Below are 20429 nucleotides of genomic sequence, written 5' to 3'. Positions count from 1 at the left end.
CATCGGCAATGTAGACTTTATGGTGGGTTCAAAGACCAGGACTTTAATAGCCAGCATCCCCTTGGGCCTAGTAAATATTGTATATTTTGGACCTGTGACCTAAGTCTTTCAAACCTATGGGATTTGTTCTGATAGACTCTTTGGCCTAGAAAACACCTTCACTTGGGCAATATGAGATTTAGAACGCTGCCCATTCGATAGTTTGCCAACTTGATAACTTTTTGCCCAACCTTCTGGCTTGCCCATTCGAGCCGGGTTCATCAATCTTCCACTTTAAGGGCTCACCTTCCCGTGAGTTCCACACTTTTAACCTTGGGATCTTTGATATAAAAATAGCTTTTAATTATTTCGCAGTCTATGAGAATGTGAGCCTTCCTGCGTACATATTATCAATCAAGACATATGATCTTACTGAAATAATCACACCAACGAAAATGTTTGTGCCATTCTTGTCAAGTAATATCACTTGGTACCCCTTACCTTTCCTTGTACTAATAACGTCTATTCTCACGGAGCAGGGCCAGACAGTAAGTGAGATGTCTTGTCGAAGAGTGTTACAAAATTCAAATGTGTGCTGTAAGACATTTATTGTAAGAGTCTGCTCCTCCAAAGCGGACAATATTCACTAGGCGTTGAGAGGTGGATATTCACTAGGTTCAGTGAGGGGCCACTTAAAGATATTTTTGTATACTTGCTTTCTTCAACATGGGGAAGGAGAACTGTTGAAAAAATGGGGAGAGGTCACTCAAGTTTTTTTGTATACCTACTTTCTCTAATATGGGGAAGGAGAACTGTTGGAAAATTGGTGAATATCGAAGTTGGTGACAAATCAAATTGCCCTATCTCGAGAGCCTCATGGATTTTATTTAGGTTATTTTAGGGTTTAGTCAACTAAAACTCCTTGTATAGTATAAATAGATTATATGTTGCAAACCCTAAAAAAATACATAAGTTAGACATATTTTTCTTCTTTGCGGCAACTCTTTGACATCTTTGGGGTTTTGTTGATCCGCTTTGGTTGGAAAGAGTGTGAGAGAGTTGTTTGTTGTTTTAAGTGAGATTTTGGGTAGTTCTTGGCATAGGGAGCTTTTCTCATTGGGATTCTGTGTAACCTTCATTCGTATTAGTGAAACTTTCATTTTCTTGGCCTGAGGAGTAGGCAGTTTGCCCAACCTTGTTAAAACTTGAATCATCTATGTGATTGTAATTGTTTTCTATTTTGTTTCCACATTATTTGTTACGTTGAATTGAAACGATATTATTCACAACAAGAACTGTGCAGAGTTCAGACGTGTGGGCAAATTAGCAAGAAAAAACAGAATATATAAGGTGAGACCAAGGAGAAGATGGCAACAAAGTAGATATCAACCTTCGTACGTGTCTTGCAACAAACAAGAAAGATAATGGGATTGTCATGGCTTCAAAAAGTAACAGAATACATAAATAACGTAGGAGAAAGTTTTAAGTAACGTATGACAATTTTATTGCGCAAGTATATTAATACAGAAACTATCTCACCATCCAACAGGGTAACAATGAGTCTCCTTCTGCCATACCCGAATGCTACAATAGTTGCTTTCTTTGCCATATTTCTCTGTACTTTCTACGTCCTAAGGCGGTCCAAGTTGCCTAAACAAAACTTAGCACCGGTAGCTGGGGGTGGATGGCCTATAATCGGTCACCTGCCCCTGTTAGCAGGATCTCAGCTTCCACATGTAGCCTTAGGAGCCTTGGCCGATAGGTACGGTCCGGTTTTAACCATCCAAGTTGGGTTATTCCCAACCTTGGTGATCAGTAGTTGGGAAGTGGCCAAGGAAATATTCACCACCAACGATGTAGCTGTATCGTCCCGTCCCCGGGTTCTAGCTGTAAAACTCTTATCCTATGACCAAGCGGGTTTTGCGTTTGCCCCTTACGGTGCATTCTGGCGTGAAATCCGCAAAATAATATCAGTAGAGCTTTTTTCCAACCGGAGGCTTCAGCTTCTAAAACATGTTCGAGCCTCTGAAGTGGGGAATTCGGTGAAGGAGTTACACAAGCAGTGGACAAAGAAGAAGAGTACTGACTCTGGTCATGTTTTAGTTGAAATGAAGCAGTGGTTTGGGGACATAAATTTGAATGTGATTCTTCAGATGGTTGCGGGAAAAAGGTTCTTCGGTGCCAGTGCTGATGAAAAAGAGTCAAGGCGATGTCAAAAAGCATTTAGGGAGTTTTTCCACTTGTCAGGGCTGTTTGTCTTAAGGGATGCGGTTCCATTTCTTGGGTGGCTAGATTTTGGTGGATTTGAGAAGGCCATGAGGAGAAATGGAAAAGAATTGGACAGTATAATTGGTGAATGGTTAGAGGAGCATCGGAAGAAGAGAAAATCTGTTGAGACTGCTGATACTGAGAAAGATTTCATGGATGTATTACTTTCAGCACTGGAAGGCATCGACCTTGCAGGTTTTGATGCTGATACAGTTAACAAAGCCACATCCGCGGTACATGCTGCCTCTGCACTTTCTTTTGTGGATACTTATGTACTGGTTACATGCACGTTTTTAGTTTTCATCTTAATGCAATAAGTTCATTTTGCAGGTTCTAATTTCAGGAGGAACTGACACTACAACCGTGAGCATAACGTGGGCTCTCGCAGTGCTGCTGAACAATCCTCTTGTATTGAGAAGGGCACAAGAAGAATTGGATGCTCATGTTGGCAAGGAAAGATTGGTAAACGAATCAGACATCGATAAGCTTGTGTACCTCCAGGCCATAGTGAAAGAGGCACTCCGGTTATATCCAGCCGCACCGCTCTCAGGACCTCGGGAGTTCACTGAGGACTGCACAATAAATGGTTACCATGTTCCGGCAGGCACTCGCCTAATTGTGAACCTTTGGAAGATCCAAAGAGACCCGCGAGTGTGGTGTGAGCCATTCGCGTTCAGGCCTGAGAGATTTCTCACAACCCACAAGGGTGTTGATGTTAAGGGGCAGCATTTTGAGCTTATCCCATTTGGTGCAGGAAGAAGAATATGTCCTGGATGGGCGTTTGGCATTCAAATGACTCAGTTGGTGCTGGCCAGTGTAATCCAAGCGTTTGAGATATCAACTCCAGCAAATGCAGCAGTTGACATGACTGAAACTGCTGGATTAACAAACGTCAAAGCCACTCCACTTGAAGTCATGATCAAGCCTCGCTTGTCTCCCAGTGTCTATGAATAAGGATTGTAAAATGAATTTCCTCGCACGAGTTGTCGCTAATAAGGCCTAGTTTGGGTTCAATTGGTATGCGGCACTGGCTATCTAGAATTACTGTGTAATTATGCTTTGCTTGTTTTCCTCTTTGGCTTGTGTGGAATCTTGTATCTGAGTGTTATATATTTGTTTTGTTAACTGAAGCAGTGTTAAACTTGCTTTGAACACGATTTCATTCTTACAAAGTCGAAGAATCGTAGTGACGCGGGCGGAAACTACGATTAAGGTTAAATCAACAAACAACCTAGATCACAAACATTGGAATCCACTAGATAGAGAGAAAACACCCTCGAGTTTTGATTAATTTCTTCAAAGCAAAATATAATAAGCCCTAAGGGCAACTACAACCCTAACGAAATGAAAAACAGAAGAACGCGAAATTATGAAAATGTCCGAAAACCCTAAAACCATTGGAGACCCTAAACAGTGGAATTCAACAAAAAAAAAAATGGTGGGGCTAATAACATAACGACTAGTCTTGACAATCACGTCGAAATGAGTCTCACAATCAAGTTTTGCACAATTCTGATAACATGACTTTTAGATCCTACTAATCAACTTGTTTGTTATTGACTCTTCCCAGTGACGTACCACTAGTTCTACATCACGTGATTTAATTTCTCTTCAAATCCAACTGAGAAAACCACCTTCTTTCTCTGTCTATTTGTTTGTTTATGTGCCATAGTCTGCAAATGTAGGCAGAAAAATTTTCAGTTCCTGTGCTTGATTTTGACTTAAGGTGTGCATCAGCATCAAGCCACAAGAAAACCTTGAAAGAATCCAAGAAAGGTAGCTTATATTGATGTTTACGCTAGGTGGCAAGGTCTCCATCAAGGCACTAGCTTATCTTTATTATCTTGATTTAGGAAAATATTATTGGACTATCCAATTTGACTTTTAGGGGACAAATACATCTAATCTGGGTAGGCTGCTTGAAAGAGTCCAAGAGAAGTTGCTTATCTTTAAAACTTTTGTGAAATTTTCTAATGTCAATCGTAAATTTTTGGGAATTGTGGATCCCCAAATCCAATGACTTTTGATAGCTTTTTTTTTATTTTTTAAAAAAGGGCTTAGCCCGGAATTTTATTAATCAAGGAAGAAAAATTAATCTCTCTTCAATGGATTACAAGAAATGAGGGAGGCATGAACCTGACCTCGATAATAAGAAGAAAAACACACAACAAAAGTTACAAGAAATGAGGGAGGCATGAACCTGACCTCGATAATAAGAAGAAAAACACACAACAAAAGCACAGCCAACAACACAATAACAATGAAGGTTCAGGTTTAGCATTTTGTTGGCTTCGCCACATTAACAAATTACCTAGACACATCAACAAAACACATTCATCAATATATTTTGTTCGCCCCAATAAAATTACACCATTGTAGTTGCTCTAAATAGAACTCGTCCCAGAATGCTTGATTGGGACAACTAATTGAAATGTTTATAAAAAATTCAAAGTTTCATTGAATTGGAAAAGATTTGTCTAGGTAGCCACATCAACCACAAAGTTGCATACATCTACTAGAAAAGGTACGATATAATTAGGGTTAAATTGTTACTTCTATCCTCTGTAATATATATGTTATCTTTGTTCTACTTGGCCGGTTGATCCGCTAATATCACATACTACTCGTTTGATCGATGTGATTCTGATACTAGTACTTTAAGCACTTATTATAAATCAATTAATATCTTTTAGGAATCAAATAATTTTTTTGTTAGGAAAGCCATGATTTAATTAGGTTATCAGAGCTCTGTAAACTTAATATAAATAGGATGTTAAAACTGTTTATTTGAGTAGTTTTTGACAATTATAATTAAATTGAAGAATTTATATCTCTTAGCTTTAGTTAGTAATGTCAGGAGTTCAAACCAGATGAGAGTGTTTACCTGGGCTCGTGGGCTTTAGGTCCAATTTTGAGGAAGGATTAGCAGCCCTATTTTCAGCAGCATAGTCTTCCGCCTAGTCTTACCTATCACCAGTGTGATGCGGGCTGTTCCGACAGCCCGAATTTACACCCACTCGACTGTTGGTTGACTTTCATGTTTGCATGTTTTAATATTATGTTTATATTAGTTTGCTGATCTGTCTATTATGCCCTTCTGTATGAGGGCAGTTTGGTCTTGGTCAAGATCTAGTATTTTGTAGTTGTTTGAGGTGTATCAAGCAAGCTATTATGATATATGAAAAGTAATGAAAAAGGGGAAACAAAACCCTAGTCTCTTGTGTTCTTCTTGTGCTTGATTCTCTTGATCTGCTGTTGTTATTGTTTGATTTACAGTCATCAGTGGTATCGAAGCGGCAGGTCGAGAACTGAAATTTGTTAGCAGACAGATAATATGGCTTCTTCAAATGAGAGGATGCCGGTGATACCCTTGTTCAACGGGGAGGATTATACGACATGGAAAGTCAAGATGCGAACATTCCTGATGTCGGAAGGCCTGTGGGGCATAGTGAATCGTGGATACACAGAAACAGAAGATGAAAGCACTCTTTCTCCAACGAAGAAGAAGGAGTTGGAGACAGACAGAATGACCAATGCTAAAGCACTGTCGAGACTACAAAATGGGGTCAGTGCAACAATTTTTCCTCGAATCATACGAGCTGAACATGCAAAAGAGGCGTGGGACATAATAGCGAAGGAGTTTCAAGGAGATGAAAGAACGATTATGGTGAAGCTACAGAATCTAAGAAGAGAGTTTGAGAATCTCCGTATGCAAGAGGCAGAGAAGATAAGTGATTTCTTTTCGAAGACAATAGATGTTGTGAATCAGATGCGTACTCTTGGAGAGGAAGTTCCAGATCAGAAGCTGGTACAGAAGATAATGATCAGTCTGCCAGAACGTTACGATGTTGTGGTAGCAGCTATCGAAGAATCCAAAGATTTGTCTGTGCTAAAACCTGAAGAATTGATAGGGTCTTTGGAAGCCCATGACCAGAGAAGGTTGAGGAGAGGAGATCAAAGTCAATCTATTGAATCTGCTTTTCAAGCCAAAGTCTCAGTCAGAGATGAAGTTAAACGAGGAAAGCAACCTAGCTGGAAGGGGAATGAAACTGGTTCAAATTGGAAGTCCACTGACAAAGGTATGGGTTCTGGAACTAGTCATAACAGAAATCCATGTGATATTTGTAAAAGAATGAGTCATGGTGCTGAGGATTGTTGGTTCAAAGGCAAACCTCAATGCCATCATTGCAAAAGATTTGGACACATTCAGAAGAATTGTCGTCTCAAATCTGATGGTCAGGCAAACTTTGTTGAGTTTAGCAATACTGAGGAAAATCTGTTTTACACAAGTCAGTTTAGCTCAAATGAGAAGAAGAATGTATGGTATATAGATAGTGGCTGTAGCAATCACATGTCTGGTCATGAAGAAATGTTTGATTTCATTTACTATGGTGTACCTTCCAGGAAGATAAGGCTAGGAAATGGTGTCAAAGTAGAGACAAAAGGACAGGGAAGAGTAAAGATTCAAACTGCAGAAGGAGTGAAATATATAAGTAAAGTGTTGTTTGTTCCTGCTCTTAGCAACAATCTGCTAAGTGTAGGGCAGATGATAGAAAATGGATACAAACTTGTTTTTGCAAATGGTGGTTGTAGAATATTTGATAAAGAAGGGGACAAAGAGATTATGTTCATTCAAATGCAAGATCATAGAAATTTTCTGGTGGATTTTGATAGAAGTGAGGAGGTGGCATTTAAGGCAGATGTTGTTACTGCGCAACGCGATCAGCTGTGGCATAAGAGATTTTGTCATTTAAATATGGCAGATCTTAAATTTTTGAAAGACAAAGAAATGGTACTGGGTCTTCCAATTCTTACTGGGGAGTCTCATCTGTGTGAAAGTTGTATAATGGGAAAGCAACATAGGATGCCGTTCCCACAACAGAAGTCTTGGAGAGCTAAGGAAGTTCTTGAGCTAGTACATACTGATTTATGTGGGCCTATGCAGGTATTGTCTTTTAACAAGTGCAGATATTTCCTTACTTTTATAGATGACTTCTCTAGGATGGTGTGGGTGTATTTTCTAAGAGAAAAGTCAGAAACTTTTTCAAAGTTTAAACAGTTCAAGTCTTTAGTTGAAAAAGAGAGTGGGAAGGTCATCAAGAAGATAAGGAGTGACAGAGGTGGTGAGTATACCTCAGAAAGTTTTGAAAAATTCTGTCAGGAGGAAGGCATCAAGAAACAGCTCACTGTCAGCTATACTCCACAGCGAAATGGAGTAGCTGAGAGGAAAAATAGAACCATTATGGAAATGGCCAGATCTATGCTGAATGAAAAGAAGCTTCCAAAGGTGTTTTGGGCTGAAGCAGTACACACTGCAGTGTATGTCCTAAATTTGTGTCCTACTAAGGCAGTGAAAGAAATGACTCCATCTGAAGCTTGGTCAGGATTAAAGTCCTCTGCAGCTCATTTAAGAATTTTTGGTAGTGTATGTTACTCCCATATTCCTGCAGAGAAGAGATCCAAGCTGGATATGAAGAGCAGGAAATGCATTTTTGTGGGCTATAGCACTGTTTCCAAGGGTTACAGAGTTTTTGATGTGGAGACACAGAAGCTGCACATTAGTAGAGATGTTATATTTGATGAAGTGCCAGTTTGGAAGGAAGATGATTCAACTGTTCTGGGGATATCTGAAGCTGTCACAAGTTCAGGACAATGTGCGGATAATTCTACTGAAGATCAACTAGAAGAGGATGTGGTGGTGGAAGATTCTCATGTAGAAGACTCTATGCCTAATATAGTTGAACAAATAGCAGAGGAAGATAGTGAACCAGAGTCTCCTCCCATGAAGTTCAGAAATCTCACTGATATATATGAAACTTGCAATTTAACTATACAAGAACCAGAAAGATTTGAAGAGGCAAGGAAGGATCCAGTTTGGTGGAAGGCTATGAGGGATGAGATACAAATGATAGAGAAAAACAATACTTGGCTGCTGGTGGACAGACCTATTGACAGAGAAGTAGTGGGAGTAAAGTGGGTCTATAAGGTGAAAGTACATCCAGATGGCAGTGTCCAAAAGTATAAGGCTCGTCTAGTTGCAAGAGGTTTCACACAAAAACCGGGTGTAGACTTCCATGAGACTTTTGCACCAGTGGCCAGACTTGAAACAGTTAGATTTCTTCTGTCAATTGCAGCACAAAGCAGATGGAGAGTGCATCAATTGGATGTGAAGTCTGCATTCTTAAATGGCAAACTTGAAGAGGAAGTCTATGTAGCTCAACCAGAAGGTTTTCTGGTTGAAGGGGGAGAAAATAAAGTCTACAAGTTAAGGAAGGCTTTGTATGGTTTAGAGCAGTCACCAAGGGCTTGGTATGCTGAGGTGGACAAATTCTTTCAGACGAGAGGGCTTCAGAAGAGTTGCAGTGAAAGCACTCTGTATACTTTGAGAGAGGGATCATCCATTTTGATCATCTCCATTTATGTGGATGATCTAATACTTACAGGGAATGATGAGAAGCTAGTGATGGAGTTTAAGAGGAGTATGATGGAAACCTATGAGATGAGTGATTTGGGGCTTCTAAAATATTTTTTGGGGATAGAAGTTGATCAAAGTGAGGATGGAATATTCATCTCTCAAACTGGATATGCTAAGGCTGTTTTGAGGAGATTCAACATGGAGGGATGTAATTCTGTTGTGGTGCCTTTGATTCCAACTGAGAAGCTTGTGCTAGATGATGGTACTGAAGCTGCTGATGCTAGTGGATATAGGAGTCTAGTAGGTAGTCTCCTTTATTTGACTACTACCAGACCAGATTTGATGTATGCTGCAAACCTACTGTCTAGATATATGTAGAGTCCAAGTCAAACTCATTTTGGTTGTGCTAAAAGAGTATTAAGATACCTTAGTGGAACTCTACATTATGGAATTATGTATGAATATGATAAACAGCTAAATCTGCAGGGTTTTTGTGACAGCGACTGGGGGGGGAATTATGATGATCTAAGGAGCACTTCTGGATATGTTTTTAATCTGGGGACAGGAGCTTGTACTTGGATATCAAAAAAACAGAAGAGTGTGGCTACATCCTCTGCGGAGGCAGAATATGTAGCTGTCTCAATGGCAGCTTCTCAGGTTGTGTGGTTAAGAAGAATCTTGGAGGATCTTGGAGTGACTCAGGATAAGCCTACCAAAGTGTTTTGTGATAGCAAATCAGCCATAGCAATTGCAAAGAACCCTGTTGATCACAATCTCACAAAGCATATAGCTATAAGGTACCAGTTTGTCAGAGAGCTTGTTGAAGGAAAAGTTATACAGCTGGAGTTTTGCAGGACAAGTGAACAATGGGCAGATATCTTTACCAAAGCTCTTCCAAGAGACAAGTTTTGTTTTCTCAGAGCAATGTTGGGGGTTGTTCCAAATATGCAAGTCAGGGGGAGTGTTGGTTGACTTTCATATTTGCATGTTTTAATATAATGTTTATATTAGTTTGCTGATCTGTCTATTATGCCCTTCTGTATGAGGGCAGTTTGGTCTTGGTCAAGATCTAGTATTTTGTAGTTGTTTGAGGTGTATCAAGCAAGCTATTATGATATATGAAAAGTAATGAAAAAGGGGAAGCAAAACCCTAGTCTCTTGTGTTCTTCTTGTGCTTGATTCTCTTGATCTGCTGTTGTTATTGTTTGAGGTGTATCAAGCAAGCTATTATGATATATGGTATGAGCTATTCTGACGTTTCGAGGAAGGGTTAGCAACCCAGTTGAGACAAAAATATGAAAAAACAAATAAAACCAATTTCTGCATTGATTTCAAAGACATCTAACTTTTTTCTCAATTCGCAGGCTATGATCAGTGGAGGCAGTGAAACCGCCATGGTTACCTTGACATGGGTACTGGCCCTATTGCTTAACAATCCCCATGTAATGACCAAAGCTCAAGAAGAACTGGACATCAGCGTCGGAAAGGAAAGGCTAGTAAACGATTCAGACATTAACAAGCTAGTCTATCTCCAAGCAATAGTCAAAGAGACATTAATTAAGGTTATACCAGCGCCACTTTCAGCGCCACGTCAATTCATGGAAGACTGCACTGTCACTAATTACAAAATCCCAAATGGGACTTGGCTTATTGTGATTCTGTGGAAGATTCAAACCGACCCAAAAGTGTGGCCAGACCCATTTGAATTCAGGCCTGGGAGATTTTTAACAACTCACAAGGATGTTGAAGTGAGGGGTCAGAATTTTGAACTAACCCATTTGGGAGTGGTAGATCGGGCATGTCCAGGGACATCATTTGCTCTGCAACTGGTGCACCTAGCATTGGCTACTTTCTTACATACCTTTTGTTGAAGACTGATTCAAAGTGACTGACTTCGTTTTTTCAGTTACCTATTTTTATGCAATAGCTTAGTCCTTAATTTTCTAGTTACTGGTATCAATAATCTCAGGATGTTGTTGAGATATTTTAGTATTTTCTGTTATCTTGGAAGCCTATAAAAAGGCACGTTTAAGCTGTTAAATATAGAAGAAAAAAAAAAACAATAAGAGTTCTGTTTGCAGCAAAGCACTTGTCCTCTTCTTTATCCTTCACAACCCACAAAACTTTTTCCCAACAACTGTGGTATCGAAGCATAGGTTCAAATGGCTGTCAACGGCAATTCAGTGAGTGTCTCTCAACCACAAATTCCAATTTTTAACGGAGACGGCTATGCGTATTGGAGCATCAAAATGAAGACTCTATTTAGGTCTCAAGATCTTTGGGACTTAGTAGAGGAAGGGTACGTTGATCCTGATGAAGAGAACCGGTTGAAGGAAAACAGAAAGAAGGATGCCAAGGCCCTCTTTTTCATCCAGCAAGCTGTTGATGGGACTATATTCTCAAGAATTGCAGGAGCTGCTACTTCGAAGCAGGCCTGGACTACTTTGCAAACAGAATTTCAAGGCTCTTCAAAGGTAATGGCCATAAAACTTCAGACTCTTAGGCATGAGTTTGAAACTTTACTCATGACAAATAAAGAATCATTGCAAGATTTTCTGTCTCGAGTAAGTGCTATTGTGAGTCAAATGCAAACTTATGGTGAAAAACTTACTGATCGAACCATTGTTGCAAAAGTGTTGAGAAGTTTGACTCCAAAGTATGAATATGTAGTTGTTGTAATTGAGGAGTCTAAAGACTAATCTACTTTTACATTCAATGAACTAATGGGTTCTTTGCAAGCACATGACGCAAGAATAAACAGAACACTTGAAAAGAACGAAGAAAAAGCATTCCAGGTGAAGGAGGAGACATCCGTGACTGAATGGACAGCATGAAGAGGTCGTGGAAGAGGTGGTTTTCGCGGAAGAGGCCGCGGACGAGGTAGAGGCAGTATATAATGCCATCATTGCAAAAAATTTGGGCATGTCAAGGCAGACTGCTGGTATAAAGAGAAGCAACTCAGTTATGCAGAAGAAAATGATGGCAACCATGCAGAAGAAAATGATGCCGAAAACAGGTTGTCATGACTTATGTTGACACTAATGATGTACCTAATGATGTTTGGTTTGTGGACAGTGGCTGTTCCAATCATATGTGTGGCATAAAGTCTATGTTAAAAGAGCTTGATGAAACAAAGAAGATAAAAGTCAAGCTTGGAGATAATAAGCCCATTCAAGTTGAAGGGAAAGGAACTGTTGCAGTCAAGACTAGCCATGGTAATGTGAAATTCATTTATGACGTTCATTTTGTTCCTGGTTTGGCACATAATCTATTAAGTGTTGGGCAGTTAATGGCAAATGGATATTCAATATTGTTTGATGATGACTCATGCGTAATCAAAGATAAAAAAATCTGGACAAGTTATGGTGAGTGTCGGCATGACAAAGAATAACATGTTTCCACTTTATGTCTCAAATGTGGAAAAATATGCTCTTGTTGCTAATCAGTGCAGTGAATCAAAGTTGTGGCATCTTCGATATGGACACTTGAATGTCAAAGGACTGAGATTGCTAAGTCAGAAAGGTATGGTTTACGGTAAACAAATTAGAAAATCTTTCCCTGTTGGCAAAGCTTGGAAAGCATCTCATTGTCTTGAATTAGTGCATGCTGATTTATGTGGGCCTATGAACACTAAATCATTTGGAGGGAGTCGATATTTTTTACTCTTTATTGACGATTATAGTCGCATGAGTTGGGTGTATTTTTTGAAGCACAAATCAGAAACTTTTGATAATTTTAGAAAATTTAAGGCTTTGGTAGAGAAGCAAAGTCACAGTTGCATAAAGACTCTCCAAACAGACAGAGGTGGTGAGTTTTTGTCTAACGAATTCAAAGCTTTTTGTGAAGAAAATGAAATTCGCAGGGAGTTAACAGCGCCTTATACACCGGAGCAAAACGGCGTTGTAGAGCGGAAGAATCGGACTGTTGTTGAAATGGCTAGAAGCTTACTGAAAGCCAAGGAGCTTCCAAATGAATTCTGGGCTGAAGCAATTACTACATCAGTCTATCTTCTGAATATTTCCCCTACATGGGCTGTGTTAGACTAAACACCATATGAAGCTTGGAGAGGTGCAAAGCCTTCAGTAAGTCACCTAAGAATTTTTGGTTGTATAGCTTATGCTTTGGTACCTACACCAAATCATCATAAACTAGATGAAAAATCTAAGAAATGCATTTCATTGGTTATTGTTCACAATCTAAAGCATATCGATTATATGACCCTACTAGTGGCAAGGTAATTATCAGCATAAATGTAGTATTTGATGAAGATGCAAACTGGGATTGGAATGGGAGTAATGAGAAAGTTGAAATTCAGGTACCAGATGTTGAAAGTCTATCAAATGAAGTTGAAGCAACTCATCTGGAGCCCACCTCAAACACCAGCAGTCCTAGTAATTCATCAATTTCAAGTCCTTCTTCAAGCACAAGTAGATCAACTTCTTTAGATAGCTCCTCCGATGAGTCACCTCCCCAAAAATTTAGATCTTTGCAAGAGATCTATGAAACTTGCACATTTGCTTTGTTTCTTGAAGATCCTACAACTTTTGATGAAGCGGTGGCAAAAGAAGAATGGGTTAAGGCTATGAAAGAGGAACTGATGGCAATTCAAAGAAATGATACATGGGAGCTTGTAGATCTACCCAAAGGAAAAAATGTTATTGGCTTGAAATGGATATTCAAGACAAAGTTTCACGCAAATGGAGAGATCCAAAGGCACAAAGCTCGACTTGTAGCAAAGGGATACTCACAGCAACAAGGTATTGATTTTGAGGAAACTTTTTCACCTGTTGCTCGATTTGAAACAGTGAGAATTATTTTAGCCTTGGCTGCACAATTACATTGGCATATTTATCAATTTGATGTAGAATCCGCCTTCTTGAATGGTGAATTGGAAGAGGAAGTATATGTTGCTCAACCTGAGGGTTTTGTGGTTCATGGAAAGGAAGCACAGGTTTATAAGTTGAAAAAAGCACTCTATGAGCTATAAAGCAGGCTCCACGAGCATGGTACAGCAAAATTGACTCCTACTTTCGAGAAAGTGGATTTGAAAGAAGCGAGAATGAGCCCACGCTTTATTTGAAGAAGCAAGGTAAACATGACTTTCTCATAGTCTGTCTTTATGTGGATGATATAATCTATATGGGGTCATCTATTTCTCTTGTTGCTGCATTTAAAGATAGCATGATGAGGAGATTTGAAATGTCAGATTTGGGCTCACTTCATTTTTTCCTTGGCCTTGAAGTGAAACAAGGAAAAGATGGAGTATTTGTCTCTCAAAAGAAATATGCTACTGATCTCCTTAAAAAGTTTAATATGTTGAATTGTAAGATGGCAGCTACACCTATGAATGTAAATGAGAAACTGCAGCTTGAAGATGGAACAGAGAAAGCAAATGCAAGGAACTTTAGAAGCTTGGTTGGTGGTTTGATTTATTTGACTAATACTCGACCTGATATTGCATTCTCTGTGAGCATAGTTTCCAGGTTTATGCACAGTCCTTCTAAGCAACATTTTGGAGCAGCTAAGAGAATTATGCGCTATATTGCTGGAACCGTGGACTATGGAATATGGTTCACTAATGTTCCTGACTCTAAGTTATTTGGTTTCACTGATAGTGATTGGGCAGGTTCAATTGATGATAGAAAAAGCACTTCAGAAAACATTTTTAAGCTTGGGTCAGGAGCTGTCACTTGGAGCTCAAAGAAACAAGCAATGACCGCGCTGTCTTCAACAGAAGCGGAGTACGTAGCTGCAACTTCTTCTGCGTGTCAAGCTATATGGCTAAGGAGACTTCTTGCAGATCTTCATCAAGAACAAACAGGGGCAACTCGGATTTTTTGTGACAACAAGTCAACAATTGCAATGGCTAAAAATCCAGCATTTCCTGATCGGACGACGCATATAGATATCCGATATCACTTCATTCGAGAGCAAGTTGCAACTGGAATTATAGCCTTGATGTTCTGCAACACTCATGAGCAAGTAGCAGATATATTCACGAAACCACTTCCTTGTGAGAAACATGTTTACTTCATATCACAACTTGGTGTGTGCAATTTTGAATCAAGGGGGAGTGTTGAAGACTGATTCAAAGTGACTGACTTGGTTTTTTCAGTTACCTATTTTTATGCAGTAGCTTAGTCCTTAATTTTTTGGTTACTGGTATCAATAATCTCAGGATGTTGTTGAGATATTTTAGTATTTTTTGTTATCTTGTAAGCCTATAAAAAGGCACGTTTAAGCTGTTAAATGTAGAAGAAAAAAAAAAACAATAAGAGTTCTGTTTGCAGCAAAACACTTGTCCTCTTCTTTATCCTTCACAGCCCACAAAACTTTTTCCCAACACCTTTGAGTTTTCGACGCCTTCGAAAGAGCCAGTTGATATGAGTGGCAGTCCTGGAATTACCAACCTTAAAGCCACCCCTCTTGAAGTTTTGGTCGCCCCCCGATTGCCACCCAAAGCTTACATTGCAGCATTATAAGTTTCAAAGTCCAAATAAATTCGTCCTTTGAACGCAACGCAAAAAAACATTCGAAATCATGCGGCTGGACTTAGGGGCTCTCTGATGTAACAAAACAATATTCTGATGTAAGAAAAACAGATTTTGTTTTTGGATCAAGCCCTATCAATAATTCCATTTTTTTTTCCAATGCAAACGTAGCCAAACTTGTCTTCAATCAACTTGGGTTAATGAGTTCATCTAGAACTGTAATGTCCCGTCCTCCATGCATTTAAATACAGAATATGCATTTCATCTTAGCAACCCATGCCCTATTCCTTCGCTTACCTAATTAGCCTACAATGGATGTTGTTGTTCCATCTGCCAGCACTGCCACTGCTGTTCTGCTTGCCATTTTATGCTGCTTTCTACGACGAAGAGCCACAGCTGCTAAGGGACTGAAAGCTCCCAAAGCTGCCGGTGGTTGGCCTATTTTAGGCCACCTACACTTGTTTTCCGGACCCAAACTACCCCACATAACACTAGGAGCTCTAGCGGAGAAGTATGGTCCGGTCTATTCCATTCGGTTAGGCGTGCACCCAACTCTGGTGGTCAGTTCGTCAGAGGTGGCAAGGGAATTATTCACAACGAAAGACACAGTAGTGGCCTCGCGGCCAAAATTTGTATCAGCTAAACTCTTGGGCTACAACTATGCCTTGTTTGCGCTCGCTCCCTATGGCCCGTACTGGCGTGAGTTGCGCAAGATTGCCATCTTAGAACTACTATCTAATCGCCGGCTCCAGCTACTCAAACATGTGTTCATTCTCGACGTGGAGACTTCTTTAAAGGAGCTGTACAAGGTTTGGGCAAAGAAAAAGAATGGTGGCGCGGATCACGTTTTGGTTGAGATGAGGCAATGGTTTGGGGACAGGAGTTTCAATACTATTCTTAAGCTAGTTGCAGGGCAAAAGTACTCTGAGAAAAGTGCTTTGGATGAGAGAATGAAAAAGGCGATGAGGCAGTTATTAGAGTGCATGGGGATGTTTGTGATGAGGGATGCGGCTCCTTTTCTTGGGTGGCTAGACGTCGGAGGACACGAGAAGTCGATGAAGAAGACTGCGGAAGAGTTGGACAGTTTTCTTGGGCAGTGGCTAGAGGAGCATAAGAGGAAGAGGGATTTGGGAGAGCATGAAGGAGAACAAGACTTCATGGATGTCATGCTTTCGGTACCTGATGGTGTGAATGTTGCAACTTCTGGTTATGATGTTGATACGATCATTAAATCCACATGCTTGGTAAGTTTTCTCTCCATTCACATCGTTAGTCATGATAAACTTCAATAAATCTCTAAGGCCCTTCCTGGATTGTAATTAAAAAAAACAAAGGTTATGTGAGGGTGGGGGTGGGGAAGATGTAGAGTAAATGAGAGCTGAGAAGAGTTAATAAGCTAGTTACAACAATACTCTAAAATCTAAATACGTTTCTTTGAGGTCTATTATACTTGAAAGAAAAAAAAATCGAAAAACAACCTCAATTTCATTAAATAAGCATGACTTCATGAATTAGTATACTTAGATTGTGTTTGGTATATCACTTCCAAAAATTTTGAAAACAAAAATAAAAAACACAAACATAAAACATAAAATTGAAACTTATTTGGTTGAACACTTAAAACTGAAAGCATAAAATTGAAAAAAAAAAATGTGTTTATGCTTTTATTTTCATAATAATGGAATATATCCACACTACTATATATTTTGTAACTGCAGCCTTTGCCGTGTTTCATCATTGAAAACATCAGCAAAAAGAAAAAAAGATAAGAAATAAAACAATAACCCAAAATATATTTGATCATTGTTTTCATATCTCTATGCAATTTGTAATATGAAATCTTAAAGAAAGTGCAATCTATAATAAGTGTAACTAGTTTTGTTTCCAAAACTTTCAAAAACCTTTTATTTTCAAAAATTTTGCAAACCTGTTTTTAGTTTTCATAAAAACCAAAACAAAAAACACAAACAAACAATATTTTTTATTTTTATTTTCTATTTTTTAAAAACTAAAACAAAAAACAAGAAACAAAAGTGAAACCAAACAGACCCTTAAATTTGCATAAATATTTTTTTATTTTTTTTGGTAATCGAGAATAACATTATACAAATTTATCCTTTGGAAGCCTTCGGACCACGTGGACAGAAAGTTTCTCACTTGATCGACAACAAGATAAGTTGGGTCAAAACCCAATAATTGTCATGGAAATAGAACTTAGAATCTTCCGAATCTATACGATTTGATCCGAAAGAGATTCACCACTAAACTATCACCTAAGAGGAGTAATAACCAGTTGAGACAAAAAAAAAGAAACATGGAAACCAAACAAAACCAAATTCTGCATTAATGATTTCAAGACAAATTTTTTGTCAATAAATTTGTACTTTTTTGTCATTTCGCAGGCTATGATCGGTGGAGGCAGTGACACCACCTTGGTTACCTTGACATGGGCACTGGCACTATTGCTAAACAATCCCCATGTGTTAGCAAAAGCTCGAGAAGAACTGGACATCTGTGTCGGAAAGGAAAGACTAGTAAGCGATTCAGACATTAACAAGCTGGTCTATCTCCAAGCAATAGTCAAAGAGACATTAAGGTTATACCCACCAGCACCACTTTCAGCCCCTCGTCTATTCATGGAAGACTGCACTCTCTCTGGTTACAAAATCCCGAATGGGACTTGGCTTATTGTGAATCTGTGGAAGATTCAAACCGACCCAAAAGTGTGGCCAGACCCATTTGAATTCAGGCCTGAGAGATTTTTGACAACTCACAAGGATGTTGACGTGAGGGGTCAGAATTTTGAACTAATCCCATTTGGGAGTGGTAGAAGGGCATGTCCAGGGACATCATTTGCTCTGCAACTGGTGCACCTCGCATTGGCTACTTTCTTACATGCCTTTGAGTTTTCAACTCCTTCCAATGAGCCAGTTGATATGAGTGGCAGTCCTGGAATTACCAACCTCAAAGCCACCCCTCTTGAAGTTCTGGTCGCCCCCCGATTGCCACCCAAAGTTTACATTGCAGCATTATAAGCTTCATTGATGGTGATGAAGCTTTTGTTGGAGAGGAATAAAAAGCTTTACTATGGAGTTAATTATTAGTGTATTGTACAAAATGTTGAGTGTGAGTGCCTGTATGCTTGAATCACTTACGCTGCAATCAACTCTAAGACCCATCTGTATTAATAAAAGATCAACGCCGAAATATATAGAGTTAATGTTGATGTATTTTAAAAAATAAAAAATAAGATATATTTGTTAATAGAGATCATAATTAACTTGTTAAATGTAATCTTTCAAATTCAGTATTTAATTTTAATTAAAAATGTCATTTTGGTACTAAAAAAAAACAAGAAGACTCGTGTTTAAAACACTTATTTGTAGTACACATCGCATGACACAAAAGCAGATCACTCTTTTATTTACTGATTTTGTTATTATTTGGACTTCCCTTTGGCATTTTCTTTATTTATAAGTTTAATTTGTCGTTTTGCGGCTCCATGCTATTTTTAGCATCTTGTCATTTTCCCGTTCGCCCCGTTTTATCCGGCTTTTGATGGGCCCGTTTGGATGACATTTTTTGCCAACATTTATATTACTTGCTAGTATAAATGTTGTAGGTCATCCAAATATCCAATTTTTAGCACATAGTCCAATACAATTTTTAGGGGCATTTCTATTACTTTTGAAATGCTCCAAATTTTAACAATTTCACTACCTTTCACCAGCTTTTCTCTATTTTATCCTCATCCAATTATTGTTATGCCAAATATACCACTTATTAAGGAATAGTTTTATTAAAATACTTTTCATTTAATAAATTAATTAACAGATGAATTAACTTTTATATATAAATAAATTAATTAATAATTTATTAGTATCTTTAATTTATTTTAATTCATTATATTAGTTTTATAAATTAATTTGTATGTTTGGATACAATTATATTTTTCTATTACAACTAATATTCATAATACCCCTGCACGTAATTTATCACAATCTGCTACACACAAAAAATGTTACCAACAAAATTTCAACCAAACACAACAAAGCATTCAAGTAGCATATCTACTACTAAAATTGTCCAGTATTTCTGCTACCACCATTTCTTTTGACATATCTGTTACTTTACAAATGCTTTACCAATTGCCCGATAACTCTATTGCGGAAATTCTCATGCCATTAGTTGACTCTTGTTAAGGTACTCGTGGCACACGTGTTATATTTGCTGGTTTTAGAAAGTCATAGTTTCAAAGGTGTAACAAATACGTCTTATGAACATAAAATAAAAATACAAAAATAAAAATTGGAATTATACGGCTAGTGAGAGGTGATCTAACCAGAAAAATTTACCCATTAAGAATTTTATATCAATATCAATACACTTTTTATCCATTTCAATATTAATATTACCAATGAGAGGTGGTTCGGTAGACAATTGACTGGGTTAAACATATATGTGTCTAAGGTTCGATTCCAATGAGAAACATATTTCTCAGAGGTATTTCAAAAAAAACCCATTAATATTGATATTGATTCAATATAACTTTGATTTTGATTCAAAATAAAGATTATTATTTACCCGTTAAGAATTTATTTAACTTGATAAATAAACGGCTTGTATCTCCTTCTCTTAGTAGGGTCGAAAACGGCCCATCATGCTCTCGCAGGAATGGTCGACAAAGCGGCCCAATCTTTACAATCAGGCTCCGTGTCCATTGGGCCTTAATGTCAGTAGCTGAGACTAAAAACCGCCCAAGAGTTTCTTTTGAGCTTCAAGTCATACACCTTACCATTTCGAAATATATATATATATATATATATATGAGGGGGCCCTGATTTTTCAAAAAATATATATATATATATATACATATGAGACGATTTTCAAGCTCAAGTAAAAAATATTTTAAATTTGTGATCCAACCCAAGCTCAAAAATTTTAATCGTAAACCCTAAATATTGTGACTTTGGCCAAAGTCCCTATGACCTTTGCAATTCACTCGTACGTCATGAACCCCAAAATCGATGTTCTAATTCTTTCGCTCGTCGTTCCGCTGGCTTCTAAGTCTCAATATGCCATCTCCCATTTGGTAGGAAAACGTATTTCTCTGCCTATTTTGATTCTTGGCTTTCCTCCCTCTGTATACATATTCTTTTTATTTTTTATTTATTTTTATTAACAGTAGGGAGAGTTTCATTGGGCATCCTTTTTTTTTGGATGAATTTGATTGAGCATCTTTTATTTGTGTTTTTGCAGTCAATTGATTTTTTTTA

At 38.3% G+C, this 20429-nt stretch overlaps 3 protein-coding genes across 3 annotated transcripts in view; all 3 read left to right on the top strand.

The window, feature by feature from the left end:
• The window catches only part of LOC120010982 (cytochrome P450 CYP82D47-like), a 44462-nt gene extending 33724 nt beyond the window's left edge, over window positions 1-10738 (top strand). The window contains exon 2 of the mRNA XM_038861968.1: window positions 10027-10738. Within this exon, the coding sequence (XP_038717896.1) occupies window positions 10027-10533 (507 nt within the window). The 3' untranslated portion in view covers window positions 10534-10738. The remainder of the gene's footprint in view (window positions 1-10026) is intronic.
• LOC120010981 (cytochrome P450 CYP82D47-like) lies at window positions 1474-3401 on the top strand. The gene is made up of 2 exons (XM_038861966.1): window positions 1474-2480; window positions 2578-3401. The coding sequence occupies exons 1-2, from the start codon at window positions 1536-1538 to the stop codon at window positions 3199-3201; spliced, it is 1569 nt and encodes a 522-aa protein (XP_038717894.1). The 5' UTR covers window positions 1474-1535; the 3' UTR covers window positions 3202-3401.
• Window positions 10739-15098: 4360 nt separating the features above from the next.
• Window positions 15099-18707, top strand: LOC120010984 (cytochrome P450 CYP82D47-like). Its single transcript, XM_038861970.1, has 2 exons — window positions 15099-16397; window positions 17556-18707. Exons 1-2 carry the CDS (start codon window positions 15465-15467, stop codon window positions 18186-18188), a joined length of 1566 nt encoding a protein of 521 aa, XP_038717898.1. The 5' UTR covers window positions 15099-15464; the 3' UTR covers window positions 18189-18707.
• Window positions 18708-20429: the final 1722 nt, after the last annotated feature.

Source organism: Tripterygium wilfordii, chromosome 12 (genome assembly GCF_013401445.1).
Source record: "Tripterygium wilfordii isolate XIE 37 chromosome 12, ASM1340144v1, whole genome shotgun sequence".
NCBI lineage: Eukaryota > Viridiplantae > Streptophyta > Magnoliopsida > Celastrales > Celastraceae > Tripterygium > Tripterygium wilfordii.
Note: the sequence above shows the minus strand (reverse complement) of the source record. Positions and strands in the feature narration are given on the sequence as shown.